General features: G+C 41.2%; 1 protein-coding gene across 1 annotated transcript in view; it reads left to right on the forward strand.

Moving 5' to 3' along the window:
• The window catches only part of niban1a (niban apoptosis regulator 1a), a 40,435-nt gene that overhangs the window by 18,093 nt on the left and 7,324 nt on the right, over positions 1-15,018 (forward strand). The window contains exons 2-8 of the mRNA XM_038714974.1: positions 1,913-2,043; positions 3,491-3,619; positions 3,735-3,849; positions 7,933-8,097; positions 9,724-9,839; positions 14,214-14,318; positions 14,665-14,827. Of these exons, the coding sequence (XP_038570902.1) occupies positions 1,913-2,043; positions 3,491-3,619; positions 3,735-3,849; positions 7,933-8,097; positions 9,724-9,839; positions 14,214-14,318; positions 14,665-14,827 (924 nt within the window). The remainder of the gene's footprint in view (positions 1-1,912; positions 2,044-3,490; positions 3,620-3,734; positions 3,850-7,932; positions 8,098-9,723; positions 9,840-14,213; positions 14,319-14,664; positions 14,828-15,018) is intronic.

Consider the following 15,018-nt stretch of genomic DNA (forward strand, 5'->3'; position numbering starts at 1 on the left):
CATCTCTCTAATAAAGGCATGAATCTCTGCGTGTCTGTTTTTATATTTTGATAATGTCGAGAGCTGTTGCTGTGGGGAGCGCAGTGTCGCATTTGGTACGTTCAGAATGAATAAACCTTGAATAAGCTACAGTAAAGAGCGAGCTGCTCAGCTTTGACAAACAAATTTGTTGAAACTGAGTTAGACGAGTTTTATGAAGTTCTGTGGAAACGCTGAATATCTAGCAGCGTCTCCGTCATTGTCGTGTTGTTTCAGTGTTGTTCAGTGCTGTAGGTGAAACCAATGTGAGACGCACATTTTGAACAAACACGGCACTGCATCTAAAAAGTGCAGGGAGGAGCCACATTGGACCCTGTGAACGGGCATTGCACTAGTAACATAAACAAAGATTATCCCTAACATCTGTTATGTGTAGTTATGAGATAACATGACATAATGCAGTTTAAAAATAGTTATAAAAAGGACTTGAAAATGGACAAAAGTACAGCTGATTATGTCAGCTGATTGCTGTGTTTTGTGGTGCCGTTCCAAACATGTGTTGGAGAGCGCAATCTGGTGGACAAACTATGCAACAACAACACTCATAACATGACTGAAGGATCTGTATGTCTGTTTCTTTTTTAACTGTCATTTATCGGCTGTAGTGTTGTAGTACTCGAGACCGGTCTTGGTCTCGACACCGGTCTTAAGACCACTTTTTGATGTGATGGTCTTGGTCTTGTCTCGGACATTGAGGACTCAGGATTTTATTTCAAGACCATAACTTTGGGAATATCAATAAATTGCTTGTGCATCGTCTGATTTATTTGTTAACATCCAAACTTTGATTGGATGTAAAACGTACTGCAACCAACAACACTAATTAAAAATGTGTTGTTCCTGTTAACGACTGTCTCCCCTCCCCACGACGGTAATAGAATAGGAAAGGAGTGTTTGAATAAATATGGTTAAGTCGATTTCATCTCTTAGTGTTTGTATGTGGGTGTTTCAATAAGTATTTATATATTTCAGATCAGTTTGAGAAGTACCTATGAGCTCGTTACACATTTTATTGTGTGTCAGGTAATGTGGGGAACTGGTCTTGTCTCGATCAACTCTGGTCTCGGTCTTGACTTGGTCTTGGTTTGGGCGCTTTTGACTACAACACTAATCTACTGTTATAAACACAGATACGATGTATTTGGAAAGCTGATTTCTCAGTCGGGCTTTAGTTTCTTAGTTTCTCCCAATGTCTAGATTAATATTAATAAAAAAATGCACTTTAACATTGCCTATGCAGAGTTTTTACAATAGCAATGACGACTTGAGACTACGACTGACGTGTGTGTGTGTGTGTGTGTTTCTTTCCTTCTGTCTGTCCAGCATGTACTTTACCATGTGGTTTTGCTTTATGAATAAATCTGCCCTAAATGTTGGAAGTCTTGCTGGCCTCAGAGCACTTTTGTGTGTTTATTGTTCCCAAATATGACTCAGTCAACTTTAATTTTCTGCACCGTTGCCCCCACCTCAGTCATGCGGGAGTCACTGACTCCAAAATAATAGCTAATTTATTTCCCATCAAGTAAATGAGTGTCTCATCTCTACCTTGGTGCGTGGAACCAGGTACAAAACCTATGTAACCTTCTTTGTGTAATCTGCTCTGAAGCGAGTACAAAGATGGTGTCTTTGTGTTTGAGAATACTTTAGACTGGACTTTGTTTCATCCTCTACCTGTAACAACACGTCCACATTAGAGAAGCTCATTGTTGGTCTGAAATCCGACCAGGGCCTACTTCTATGCTTAAGCTGTTACTCGGTGTTCAACACCATCCTTGAGCATAATCTGTGCTTTTTAAAGTTTTTTATTTCCCAATAAAACCGGTAAGTGAATTAAACTAACAAGTGTCCTCTTGTTCTCTCCGTCTCCCTGCAGGCCAGGCTGAGGCCAAGCTGAAGGAGTTCAGTCCGTACTACAGGAAGCAGTTCTCTGTGGCTCATTTCGCTCAGGTGGAAGATGAGCTGGAGCAGCACAAAGAGAAGATCACACAGCTGCTCCAACAGAGGGTACGTGTCTGAACGTTTCACCTGGTCCCAGACCCCTGAAAAAGAGCACAGCCGCTCTTTTAAAATGAGTCTAATGAATCAGAGGGTTTGGTTACAGGTTTGCAGAAGAGGTGCACCAATAAGCAGGTGCAGGTGTGATGTTATCCAGCTGTGGGGGAGCCAGACAGAGAAGGGAAGTGTCAGGTCACCTAAATTACAAAGACAGACTCAGGGGCAGTGTTTTCCCTCACTAAAGAAAGGACTGTTAGAAAACAAGAAACCAGACATAATTATAATATATTATTCCACCTTTTGTCCCCAATATCTAATCAGGAAACACCTGTGAATGAATTTATAAAAAGGTCTAGGTTCAAAACTGGTTTGTTGTTTAAATTGTCTCATAAATGATAATTATTGTGTGTCTTAACTTCCTCATTGTTCCAGCATTAGTTCTTGAGTGCATTTTAAGATTTCACCGTTAAAACAAACTTTTAGTACTGAAGCTGTAATTATGCTCATCTGAAGATCCACGAAGACGTCTCTGCCAACCTACGCGGAGAAAGGTCTTATGGGTAACTGCAGGTCGACTCAGATAAATGTAATAAACTACACGCATTTATAAACAGGTGTCACGCGAACATAGATCAGGGTGATACAGATACATGTAATCGCAGTAAAAAATGTTATCAATAATTATCACGATAAAGTTTAAAGGCTGATTTTTGCTCCTGAGTGGAGATTAAAGAAACCAGATTAATGGTGGTTTTAAACTTTTTCTTTATGGTCAGAACAAACACTTGATACCAAACAGTGGATAACTTAATAAATCTGAGGTAGAACATCCAAAACAACTACAATAAAATCTTGTTTTCATCAAATGTGCACGAGTAACATTATGTCAAATATTTTTTTGTTTGAGGAAAATTAGATCACGATAATTATCATTATTGTGATATTGCCCAGCCCTATGGGAGCGTATCTGAGCTTTCACGTTCAGACATGTGCAGACCAGAGAAGCAGAGTTATTTCCTCTCTTTGCTCGTATCATTAATGTGCTGCTCACAGAATTGAAGAGAGACATTTAAAGAAGAAGAAGTCTCTCCATTACTCTGAAAAGGGGTTGTGTTCATAGCTCGGTTACCCTCGAAGGCGGGATGAAAAGCTATCGGGCGTGATATCGTTTGTCTATGTCTGGCCCTGCGATGGACTGGCGACCTGTCCAGGGTGTACCCCGCCTTTCGCCCAATGTCTGCTGGGATTGGCTCCAGCCCCCCGCGACCCTGTACACAGGATAAACGGTTGACAATGGATGGATGGGTTGAACCGAACCTTTAATGACCGTAATTTAATAATCATCCTAATCAGAACAGTTGCTGAGTTTATGTTGTAGTCTAGACATAGTTATCAATGTTATGTATAAATGTTAGAAAGGATTTGTAAATAGGCGAATTTAATGTGTGTTTACCAGGAGGCTCCTGAGGAGGGCAAGGTGCTGTATGAGGATGTCGTCCTTTATTTTGATGACACCAGGAAGTGGAAGGAGAGGTACGTGGTGGTGAGAGCCAACTACTGCCTGGAATGTCACGACAGCCTGGAGGTGAGCGCGACCCTGAACCCACCACCTTGTATACACTCGCATATAAATCTCTCTTTTTATTGTTGTTGTCCTCTTACCCTCTATTTTTGTTTTTCCTCTGTCTGTCTTTCATCAGACGTTTGTCAAAGGAATTCCTCCACGCCAAAAGCTGCTGCCTACAGGGGGCACCGTTCTGACCACAGAGGAGGCGTACATGGCCATGGTGGACAAGTGCTTCCCCGATGATACCAGTGAGTAGCAGACTTCATAAATCTTATCATACATTGAGCAATATTTATAGTATATAAATACTTGACTTGATAGTCTAACGTGAGCTGCAGGTGACTACAGGGGCGGGGAATAAAAACGGCGCCGTCAAGTTGGACACATTCTACCTGCGTGAGCTTACTGTGCGCTGAGATCAATGACTGATCTCGCGGCATTTCCAAAGAAAAATGCCGCGAGATCAGTCATTGATCTCAGGCAAAAGGTGGTTCCAACTTTGTGCAGCCGGACAAAAGCAACTGCTGCAGCCGCCTTGCTCCCACGTGGTTTCAATGTCATGTGGTTTCAATGCAGTCGGACACAATTTCTAACAAGCAAGCCTTATTTTAAGTCCAGCATGCATCACGTTAAGTCAGCGCTGCGCAGCGCCGCATGATGTCAAATGCACCTAATGGCAACTCTAACTGTTGGTGCTACTTTCTACTTCTACATCTCAGAGAGAAATGTTGTACTTTTTGTCAGTACATTTATTTGATACCTATAGTTCCTAAATAAAAAAACAAACTGATGTTAACATGATATGTTGCAGCACTTTACTACTAAATTGCACATATTGTTATAAAATGTTGTTTTATTCGAACACTTCTACATAAAGTACATTTTACTGATAATACTTTTTTTTTTTTTACTATTTTTCATTCAGGACTTTAACTTGAAATAAGTATTTTTAGATTCCATGCTATTTGTACTTTCTTCCACCACTGAAGACAGCACGTTACATCCATAATTAATAATAAATATGCTAATGTTAGCATGTTCACAGCCAAAATCTAAACTAATGGATATGTTTACTTGGTGTCAGACCGAACAGTCTTCTGCCCATGGTGGCCCTAAATATGATATGAAAAATTAAATAAAATTTGTGTGATGGGGACTCTTACTATCATCCACACAGGAAAATTATAATTCTGTTGTTGTGGGCTAACATGTGAAGGCTACGAGACAAGCCTTTGTCAGTCTGAGATCTACTAAATGGATGGAGGATGGATCCATTTGATTTGATTTGAACTTTCCCAAAGATGGTAGTAATGATCTCTCTGTTTAGTTTGTTGTTGTGCAATAGACATCACAGCACCACTGATGTGGCTGCGGACTTTGAAGTCCTGCTCCTGAAAAATTTATTTGCTTTTTCAGTACACAGAATGTCCCTGCAGGTATTTAATCACCCACCAATTATCAGGGTCATTTCAGCCTCTGTTTTTCAAAACAGACAGGAATCTACTGACGGTAACCTCTGCAGATGATGAACTTCACACGTAATGTTGAAATTTGGCTGTTTGCACACACAACTTGTTGTCATAAAGATATGCTTGGCGCAGCACTGAGGATTTTTCCCTTGGTGCTTAGTTTGTCACGGATTATAAAAAAGAATGAGGAAACCATAACCTCTAAACTCCTACTATTTAAATTTTTATCTAATTTATTTATTTTCTTTACAGATTAACCCGCAGAAACATGTTACCTTGTAACAAAATGCAGAATTAATGCTGCAATAAAAAGTAATCAAGTTTGTGATCACGTTAAGCTCCTTAAATATATTTCTCTAATTTCAAAAATATGTAGGTTATGGTTTTTAAAAAGAAAATGATTAGATAGTATAGAATATAGACGTATAGATTTCCAATTTCAAAAGACTCAAACTTAATCTTAATTGATACCATCTGTCATTTAAATTGAAAAAAGCAAATGCTCTGGCAGCTCTGATGCTGCACCTGATTGAAGATAATATCTCTTTTTTTTTTTTTTTTTTACATACCATCATCTGTTGTTTAAAACTTGTGTCTTAATGTAAGAGTTGAGAAACTTGAAGTGTTTCCTACTGTGATTTTGAACAATAAACTCCCACGGGTGCTCAACAAATCTAAAAGCAGCTCAGGTGGGAGTTGTGGGAGCAAGGAGCACTGAAGGGATTTGGTGAGAACATTGTTTAGGACACAGTCAAAGCAGGACTTACTGATCTTGCTGCACATTTTGTAGTTTAACTGTTTATTTAGTTAAATTCACATGACTCTGGCATGAAATCTAGTTTAAATTGTTCTACTTTGAAAACAAAACAGTTTTCAGCGCCACCTTTCAAGCTTACAGGCTTGAGTGCTTGATAACATGGGCTTTCAGTTAAATAATCCTTTAATCCTACCCGTCCCTGTGCTGAGTGTCCAGCTGTGGAACCGGTTTCCTCTGTAGTGCAGGCAGGTTTGAACAGGCAGCCGTGTGAAGCTCTCCATGAGAGACTGGGATCAGACTCCTCACTGCATGACAGAATAATACCTCCTTCAGACCAGAGCGCTGACCTGGATTAACCCAGGGCTGCAAACTTTTCAGTTTAGTTTGGAGTGAGATTCGGTATTGCTGAAGTCAGTGCATTTTATGAGTAGGCCTTCTGTGACAGAAACCATCGAAGGGTTCCTCAATCCTCAGGAATTTCGTTTAAAGCGTTCAGCAGCCAAACTCACAAGTCATTTAAAGATGAAAAGCAAAGTCAATATTCATTCATTGCCGACCAGCTTGGCAACATGGACTGGAGCAAGAGACGTCACAAGGATGAAAGGGAAGCGGCTGGACTACAAACGAGCTGTTTTCAGGCAGTTCAGAGTTTTCTGTGGAAGATGGGAACTCTCTTTGGGCTTTTTCACTTTGCAAACCTGTTACATGCACAAAAAAAGTATATAACTCAATAAAGGAGAGGGGGAAAAGCCAAAAAGTACAATACCACCTCATTAGGTGGGGTGCTGGGTGGACTTCCACAGAAGATTTAGATTTTTTTTTGCAGCAATTTATGGTTGAAATGTCTTAATTTATGTAAAAGGAAACACAAAATTCAAGCAGCAGGTTGCCAATTCACAATATATAACTAAAGTTAGTGCAGCTCTCAGTCATTCTGTGCTGCTTTCAGATCATTTTCTCCTGTAGATCAACTTTTCTCATGTAATATCATCCCTGCAGAGTCATGATTTGTGCATGTGGCTGCTTTTCACCTCTATGCCAAATGAATTAATTTTAACTCTGTTATAAACTCCTGGACTTGAATAGCTCCTGTGTTTCAGCAGGTGTTCTGCTCATGTTCAAAACTTTTTGCACATTCAGAATCTCTCTCACTCTCACTCTTCCCATTTTAAGTCTACCTGGCCCATACTCGGATGTGCATTATGTTATTTCTCTGCTGATGTGGTCGTATCCCCTTCAGACCCGCTGACAGACACAGAACCTTTTCGGACCGATAGGCTACTGGATGAGACGAGGACGTGGAAACGACCAGTGATTCACTAGAACTATAAAACAAATAACACACAGCTCTGATTCTCGATTAATAAAGCAAAGCAATAAAAGTACGTTTTACGGATTTAAAACTTTCCAGGGTGGGGGTTATTTTAAATATTCAGGTGTACACCCCAGCCATTGTACCATGACACTTGTGAGGCTCTCATGTCAACACTGTTTGCTTTCTCCGCCACCCCAACCTTTTCCCTATGTTGACGGTTTATTCCTCATGTATGTGTTTTATTAAGAGAGCTTTTCCCACCAAACCTATCTGTACAAGCATTTGCTATAAACAGCCAAGAGAGTCGTGCAGCCGAGTGGAGCCATTTGTTCTATCAGACGCTCGTACTGTTAGGCTGACCTTTAACTCAACTTGACGGAGGTCAAAGTCTCATCTGGTTTCATTATTTCCAAAGTAGAAGATTCACTGAAGCTGTAAGAATCTAATAACGTTATAAATGAAAGCTCAGAAGTCACTCATGCATCTCTTTCTTCTCAGATAGTCAGTTAAGGACAGCTGAAGGAAGAATGATGAGTGAAGTATTAATGCTTCAATGTGAGGAAAACGGACGTTTAGAACAGACGTTAAATAATAAATTCCATTTCCACACTACTGTCTTGTAACCTTCTGTATGGTAAAACCCACACAGTACCAAATAATCGACCACAGAGTCGAGGAGGTTTTGTAATGACCTGGGGCTAGGATTCAGGATTCAGCTTCAACAGCGTGTTAAGAAAACTATGGATGTGTTTGTAGACTTCTAACAGTACGTGATGTTCTCTGTTTTCAGATGTGAAGGAGGACTTTGCTCCTCCTCTGTCGGGGATGCTGGGACAGTTTCCTGTCTACCTGCGTCTGCCCTACAGGAGTGATTACTACTTCTGCTTCAGACAACAGGCCCCACAAGCTGCCTTCCTCTCCATCCTGTCCGACTGCATCAGGCACCAGAACCATGGTGAGACGCTTCGACACCTCAGAAATAGAAAAGATTCGCTACATCTAAATACAAAAATCCACAGTAGGTTTACCATCTCCTGCTATAATACTCTACATAACAAAAAACATGGGAGCAGCACTCAGAGAAAACTACAACCATGGCAGCTGCCTTTTTCTGTTTTAAGGCTGGTGTTTGACATGTTGGGAAACTAGTGTTAATAATCGGGGTTCCAGCTGCTCAAATGTGAAGATTTTCTGGTTTTCTGACACTTTATATTATAGAAACTTTTTTGGTTTTGGACTGTTGGTTGGTTACAACAGGATTGAAAGTAAACATTAAGCTATTATCTGACTAAATAAGTAATCGATTTAACCAGAAAAAACTAGGTAGATTAAGCAATAATGAAAAGAATTGTCATGCGTGTTGCACACAAGATTTTCAGATCTTCACAGATTTAAAAAACGTGGGATAACACGGACATAATGACAGAAAGTGTATGTTAATCTCAACCAGACGGTTCAGTCCAGACGCAGGACCACACCCTCGGCGTTTCTAGGCCACTCAGCGGTTTCAGAGGGGACTTAGGATCTCACAGATTCTCTCGTGATGAAACGTGACTTCAGACAGAAGCAAACATGGAGGCTGGTTGACCTTGTGTGTGCTGTGTTTTGCACAGAAAAACAAAAAGAAGAGAATCAAACTGTGGATTACACGTTTTTATAGAACAGAGATGCACAACACGCTGGGGAACACTTCCTGGTCCACTCGCTGACATTGGGTGTTTGTGGGTTTCTGATCAGAGGCTCAAATCTTAATGCTGGCCCCACACTAGATTATCTGCTCAAATGATCCTGTTATTTAAAAAATAAAAATCAGTTAATTCTGTCATTACGTCTGTGAAATGTTTTTAAAATCTGTTAAGATTCGAAAATCCTCACAAATAATAGAGCCTCCACTCCGGTCGGCGACTTTAACAATCGGTCTGTAGACCCCCTCACACTGCAGGACCATTTGGGTCGGCCTCTGCTCGGGAACGCCCCAGCGATGAATCAGACCGGCCTCCAGTGTGCGGACAGCATTAGTTTCAGCCCTAACAGGGAATAATATGGTCCTACCTACAGTATCCTATAGATCAGAAATGAACATTCAAAGTTCAGTAGATAGTAACACGTATCATTAGTGACTCTAATTGTGTCCCATGTTGCAGTCATGATTAGAGTAAAAGTAACAGCGCTGGGATCAGCAGCTGTCTTCAATCAATGAGACTGCGAACCTTAATAAAGCCTACTGGGAACGAGTGTTCGATACTCGCAACAACAGGCTTTGTTTATGTGGTATCTCTAAAGAAAACCCACCACAGTTGCCATGGCAACAGTTCTCACCACACCAGCCGCGAGGGGCGGAGAGGGTCGTTTCATCATGTTGATGCGAAGCGCCGTGCTGAAGGAGAAACCTCTGCTCTTTGCAGACGGGCGAGTTGATGAAGCGTTGCATTTAATGTCCCGTTGCAGCGCTTCATCACAGTGAACACACACACACACACACACACACACACACACGACTCACTATGATGGATACATAATGGACTAAATCTTTTTTAACCGGTCTGTGTGTTTGTTTTGTTGTCTGTTCCCTCTCTGTCAGACTTCCTGAAGAAGAAGACATGTGAAGTGCAGGCCTTCCTCAAAGCCATCCAGCTCTACAGAGAGGACCAAGGCAAATACGAGGTCTGGGACATGCTGATAGGAAGTGATGTCAGGGTACGTACCAAACTCATTTGTTGTGTGTTTAGGTCGTATTTAAATCCGCCTGCTGGCTCTCTGGGGCCTCGGAACAGAGATCCGAAGTGGGGACTTGTAGCTGGAGGTGCCAGGTCACCTCCTGGGCGAAGGTGGACCTGAAGAAGCCCCTGAACCCCCAACCGCTCGGGGCACCGCAGTACGTGGCAGCCCCCTCGCTCAGACATCCCTACATGTGTTGTTGCATGTGTGTGTATTTCAGTGTGTTTATACTAATGGCAAGGCAAGTTTATTTGTATAGCACATTTCAACAAAAAGGTAATTCTAAGTACTTTACATAAAACATAAAAGCAACAGGGAAATATAAAGTTAGAAAGAAAATAAAAACAGGCAGGTCTCCCACCTTTGCTCATTTTATTCCTTTGATTCCCCATATCCCACTCTAACCCTTCTTTAGATACAGTCGCCACTGTAAATCCAGATTGTCTACAAACTCTGGTAAAAGCGGTTGACAGTAGGACCCTGTCGACAAGTTACTTAGGGACTCCAGGGGGTCCAGAAACCAGTCAGTATCTGGTGTGACCACCATTTGCCTCACGCAGTGCAACACATCTCCTTCACATAGAGTTGATCAGGTTGTTGATTGTGGCCTGTGGAGTGTTGGTCCACTCCTCTTCGACAGCTGTGCGAAGTTGCAGTCAGGTCGAGACCCCGATGAGGACGTTGAGCATGCAGATGAGCTTCCCTGAGAAGGTTCCTGACAGTTTGTGCAGAAATTCTTTGGTTATGCAAACAAACAGATTGTTGCAGCAGCTGTCCGGGTGGCTGGTCTCAGCCCATCTTGGAGGTGAAGATGCTGGATGTGGAGGTCCTGGGCTGGTGTGGTTACAAGTGGTCTGCGGTCGTGAGGCCGGTTGGATGTTCTGACAAATTCTCTGAAACGCCTTTGGAGGCGGCTTATGGTAGAGAAATAAACATTCAATTCACAGACAACAGCTCTGGTGGACATTCCTGCAGTCAGCATGCCAATGCCTGGCATTGTGCTGTGTGATGGAACTGCACATTTGGATTGGCCTTTTATTGTGGCCAGCCTAAGGCCTTTTATTGTGGCCAGCATAAGGCACACCTGTGCAATACCCATGCTGTCTGATCAGTATCTTGATATGCTAAACCTGTGAGGTGGATGGATTATTTCGGCAAAGTTGAAGTGCTCACTAACACAGATTTTGACAGATTTGTGAACAATATTTGAGAGAAATAGGCCTTTTGTGTTCACAGAGAAAGTCTTAGATCTTTGAGATCAGCTCATGACGAATGGGGGCAAAAACAAAAGTGTTTATAATTTTGTTCAGTCCATGTTTGATATTTTGAGGAAGGGAATAGTTTAACATTTTGTGAAGTATGATCATTTGCTTTCTTTCCAATTAAGATGAAATATCGATCTCATGTCTGTGTGTTTACAGATAGTTTGTGGCTACATGTTTTTGTTCTGTGATTAAAAATAATGCATATACTGTAGATATTTTTATATTTGTGCATACACAGGAGTCTACTAGTGAACCTAAACAGTTAATCTGGCTGCTGATTTCCAGCAAAGCTATTTTTATTTCTGTGTCTTTAAAGCTGAAAGCCTTTCAACCTCAGTGTGATTTGCTTACGTTCAAATCTACTGCATGATGCTGGCGTTCAGAGACACAACAACAGAGAAGCTTCCACTGTCTTGTTTACAGACCGCAGTGTATTTGCATGATGGAGTGATGCAGGGCGTGTACGAATAAGGCTCATTTGCATCCTCTCGCTGTTTGCTATAAGCTTCGGCTTCCAGCAGCAAAGACATGAGCACGTTGGCTGAGAAAACATGGGAGGACAGCTTTTGTTCACTCTGTTTGTCTTTCTTCCTTCGTTGCGTTCCTCTCTGCTCTGCTGCCGTGCTTCCTGCTGTTTTCCTCTCTGTTCCCTTTAAAGCGGAGCAGGAATCCTCCCACGTAACGACACTGTAAATGCTCCATTGTGTTGTTGTCCGCTCGCATTGTTTGTTCAAAACTAGTTGGGAGGTGAAAGGAAGTTTGACTTGCTGCAGGAAGACACACACACTTAAAGTCAATTTGTTTTAGCAATAAGTAAGACATTTCCTGTTTTAAGTAAGCGGGTTATACACATACAGTAAAAATACATACCAAAGTACACATGTTTGCACTCACTCACCGGCATTTTTCATTTTTTTTTCTTGCACATAGCTCTCGTCTGACGTGCACACACACACGTCAGAGCTGAAAAATGAAAAGAATGAATGACGCAATGGCTGCAGAAACGACCACAGCTGTAAGATTATAAATCAGTCAAGGTGTCAGGACTTGACAGTTCCAAACAATCCTCTTTGTTTTTAAAGGTACTATTGTACAAATTATACTTTTGATTATGTGACTTGTTACCTGGAAACACCTGTGGTAGTTTGTTTAATAACCATGAATCAGGACATCATGAAACATGAGGGAGGATGAATTTCAGTATTATAATATGGTAATTAGCAAGTATTAGGTTGATAGTAGCTCATTATTATCAGGTTATTACCCCATTAATGGCACCATAGTAGAATTTTCAATTCAAAGACACCCTTTTGTTAAGTTACCATATTGTTACCAAAATATTACTGTAGTAATAGTTTTGCTTTGTTGTTATCTTTGAATATGTTCCACCATTTTTACCCTGTTGGGTACATTTCAATATATTATTACCCAGATAAATCCGTTAATACCAAGCTATTACCTGGTTATTACACGGTATTAACTTATCAAACAATTTTCCCACTATTACGTATTTACCGAGCTGTAATGTTACTAGAAGGTCTTATTTTTTACTGTAAACTTTGCACTTTTTGTAAAGAGGCCCTCTTTAAACAAAGTTGATAGGGGGTGCCGTTTATCTCAGATGGCAGAGTGCGAGGCCCTTGTACTAACACTCAGTCCTTGTTGCAGTGGCCCGGTTTCAGTACTATAAAAAAACAATCATACTGTTCATTTTATTAATCAAATATGGTATCTGTTACCATGTGCAGCCATATGCTCAGAATATGACATCCAGGAGTCGAGGCCTAAGTCTGTGTGTGCATTCTCATAGTGGATTTTCACACTCAATACATTTTATTTTCTCTCTCTGAACTGCTGCTGAAAGAAGAGAGGTTGGTACACGTTTCCCATCACCGTATTTGATGCCGATCCAGCTCTTAGATTTTTGTAGATCTTTCTAGTTTGAATTATTTGACCATAGTTGGATTACCCAACTGGGCAAATTCAGGATTTCAGCTATTTGAAATGTTTAAACTCCGTCTCATTGAGGAGCCTCGAGTCAAAATCCAGTTGGAATTCCTTTTGGATATTTCGGTTACATTAGTAATTAGAGGTGTTACGAGACACGATAGAGATGAGAAGAGAACACTATTTTGAAAAAATCTTTAATACTGACTTATGTAAATATTTTGAGTATTTAACACATTTTCTGCACCAGTTTATGATGATTTTATTTATATAAAGAAAAACAAAATTCAGGTGGCAGGTGACCATTCAAACTCTTTAGCCTAACCATACCAGAATCTAAGTGAGTGCAGCTCTCAGTCATTGTGTTGCTTTCAGATCTGTTTATCCTGCAGATCAACTTTTGTCATGTAATCCCTGCTGAGTCATGATTTAGTCAACTCAATAATTATTAATTTACTTATAAACTCCTGGACTTTAATAGCTCCTGTGTTTCTGCAGCTTTTCTGCACATGTTCAAAACTTCCTGCACATCTAAAAACGCTACCTTAACACTCGTAACAGCTGCCTGAAGTGACAGCGCGAGCGGTTTACGGCGGTGTCAATCAGCCGGGTGGAGTTGATTCCCTCCGAGTCTCTTATCAGTTATACCACTTTTGAGAAAATTTGTGTGGCTTGACAGCGTGTGAAAAATGTCTAGGAACCTAAATGTTTGCTTGATATTTTAAAGTATAGCCTGACCAATAATGGATATTTGACACCAATACTTATATGTATATAATGGATCCTTAGATTAAGTGGGACATTTTACAGTGTGAAAATAAACCTGTCAGTGCTCTGTGGTGGACAAACTCTAATTGAGACACTGTTTGTAAATGTAGTCAAACCTAGCGAGGCATTTCTGTGCTGCAGTGTATTGTTTTATTTATATATTAAAATATGCAATAAGCTAAATCTGAGCCGACCACAACTACTTCTCACCCCAAGCCCCTCCAGTGGATTGATCTGGCTCTGGTATTTGACTCAAACAAAACAAGAAATCTGACATCATTGTGGTATCCTGATATATTTAAGACCGTTTAAAGGCTGAGTGATCCCTTGAAATATTTATTATAATCTTTAGTCCTGCTTGTGTGTCTTGTAGGTGATGGCCAACCTGGTGATGGAGCAGCTGCTGCCGACTCTTGAGGTTGACTTGCTGCCTCGTCTCAAAGCCAAGAAGACGGAGAAGAAGAGAGTTTGGTTTGCTGTAAGTCGAGCTGTTAATTTCATCTGCCACATCCACGACTGATGCCGCAGTTTCCCTGCAGCGTCAACTCAATGAAAATTTGCAAAGTGGCCTATGAGGAGCGATTTAAAACCCATGTAAATGTACGTTTCAGCATTACATTTGATAGAGTCTGACAGGCTCACAGATGTAACCTAGCTAAATCTGAATCAATATATTATGCATTCATGCTCGGGGCCATTCCCAGTATTATTCTGCAGCTCTGCTGAAGCTATAAAACGCTTAATTCTTTATGTGGAGCGACTTCATTTTAGTTAAGCAGTGAGCAATTGATCTTGTTTTTGATGAATTTACTGATGGTACGCAGACGGTGGAGGCGGCGTACATCCTGGTCCAGGAGGAACTGTTGGAGGGACTTGCAGCACTAAAGGAGGAATGTCAGACCTCGGTCCAGCAGCAGAAAGTGCTTATTCACTCCGACATGAACCCGATCCTCAACTCCAGACGGCAGCTGGAGGAAAAAGTCCGAGGTAACTTTTCTTATTCTTCGCCTTGTCGCTCGGCACATTCAGACGCCGACAGATCCTCACTGCTGTCAAACACAGGACGAGCTGCATTCCTCTGTCACAATCATCATTGAAACTGGCTGTGTGGGTGGATGGAGTTGAAAAGCAGCAGAAGGGTAACGGAGGGTGACTCATGCAGTGAAAGAGCTGCAGTG

This window comes from Micropterus salmoides, unplaced genomic scaffold (assembly GCF_014851395.1).
Source record: "Micropterus salmoides isolate LMB-PRFRI ecotype aquatic unplaced genomic scaffold, ASM1485139v1 Ms_hic_scaffold_13, whole genome shotgun sequence".
NCBI classification, from domain to species: Eukaryota; Metazoa; Chordata; class Actinopteri; order Centrarchiformes; family Centrarchidae; genus Micropterus; species Micropterus salmoides.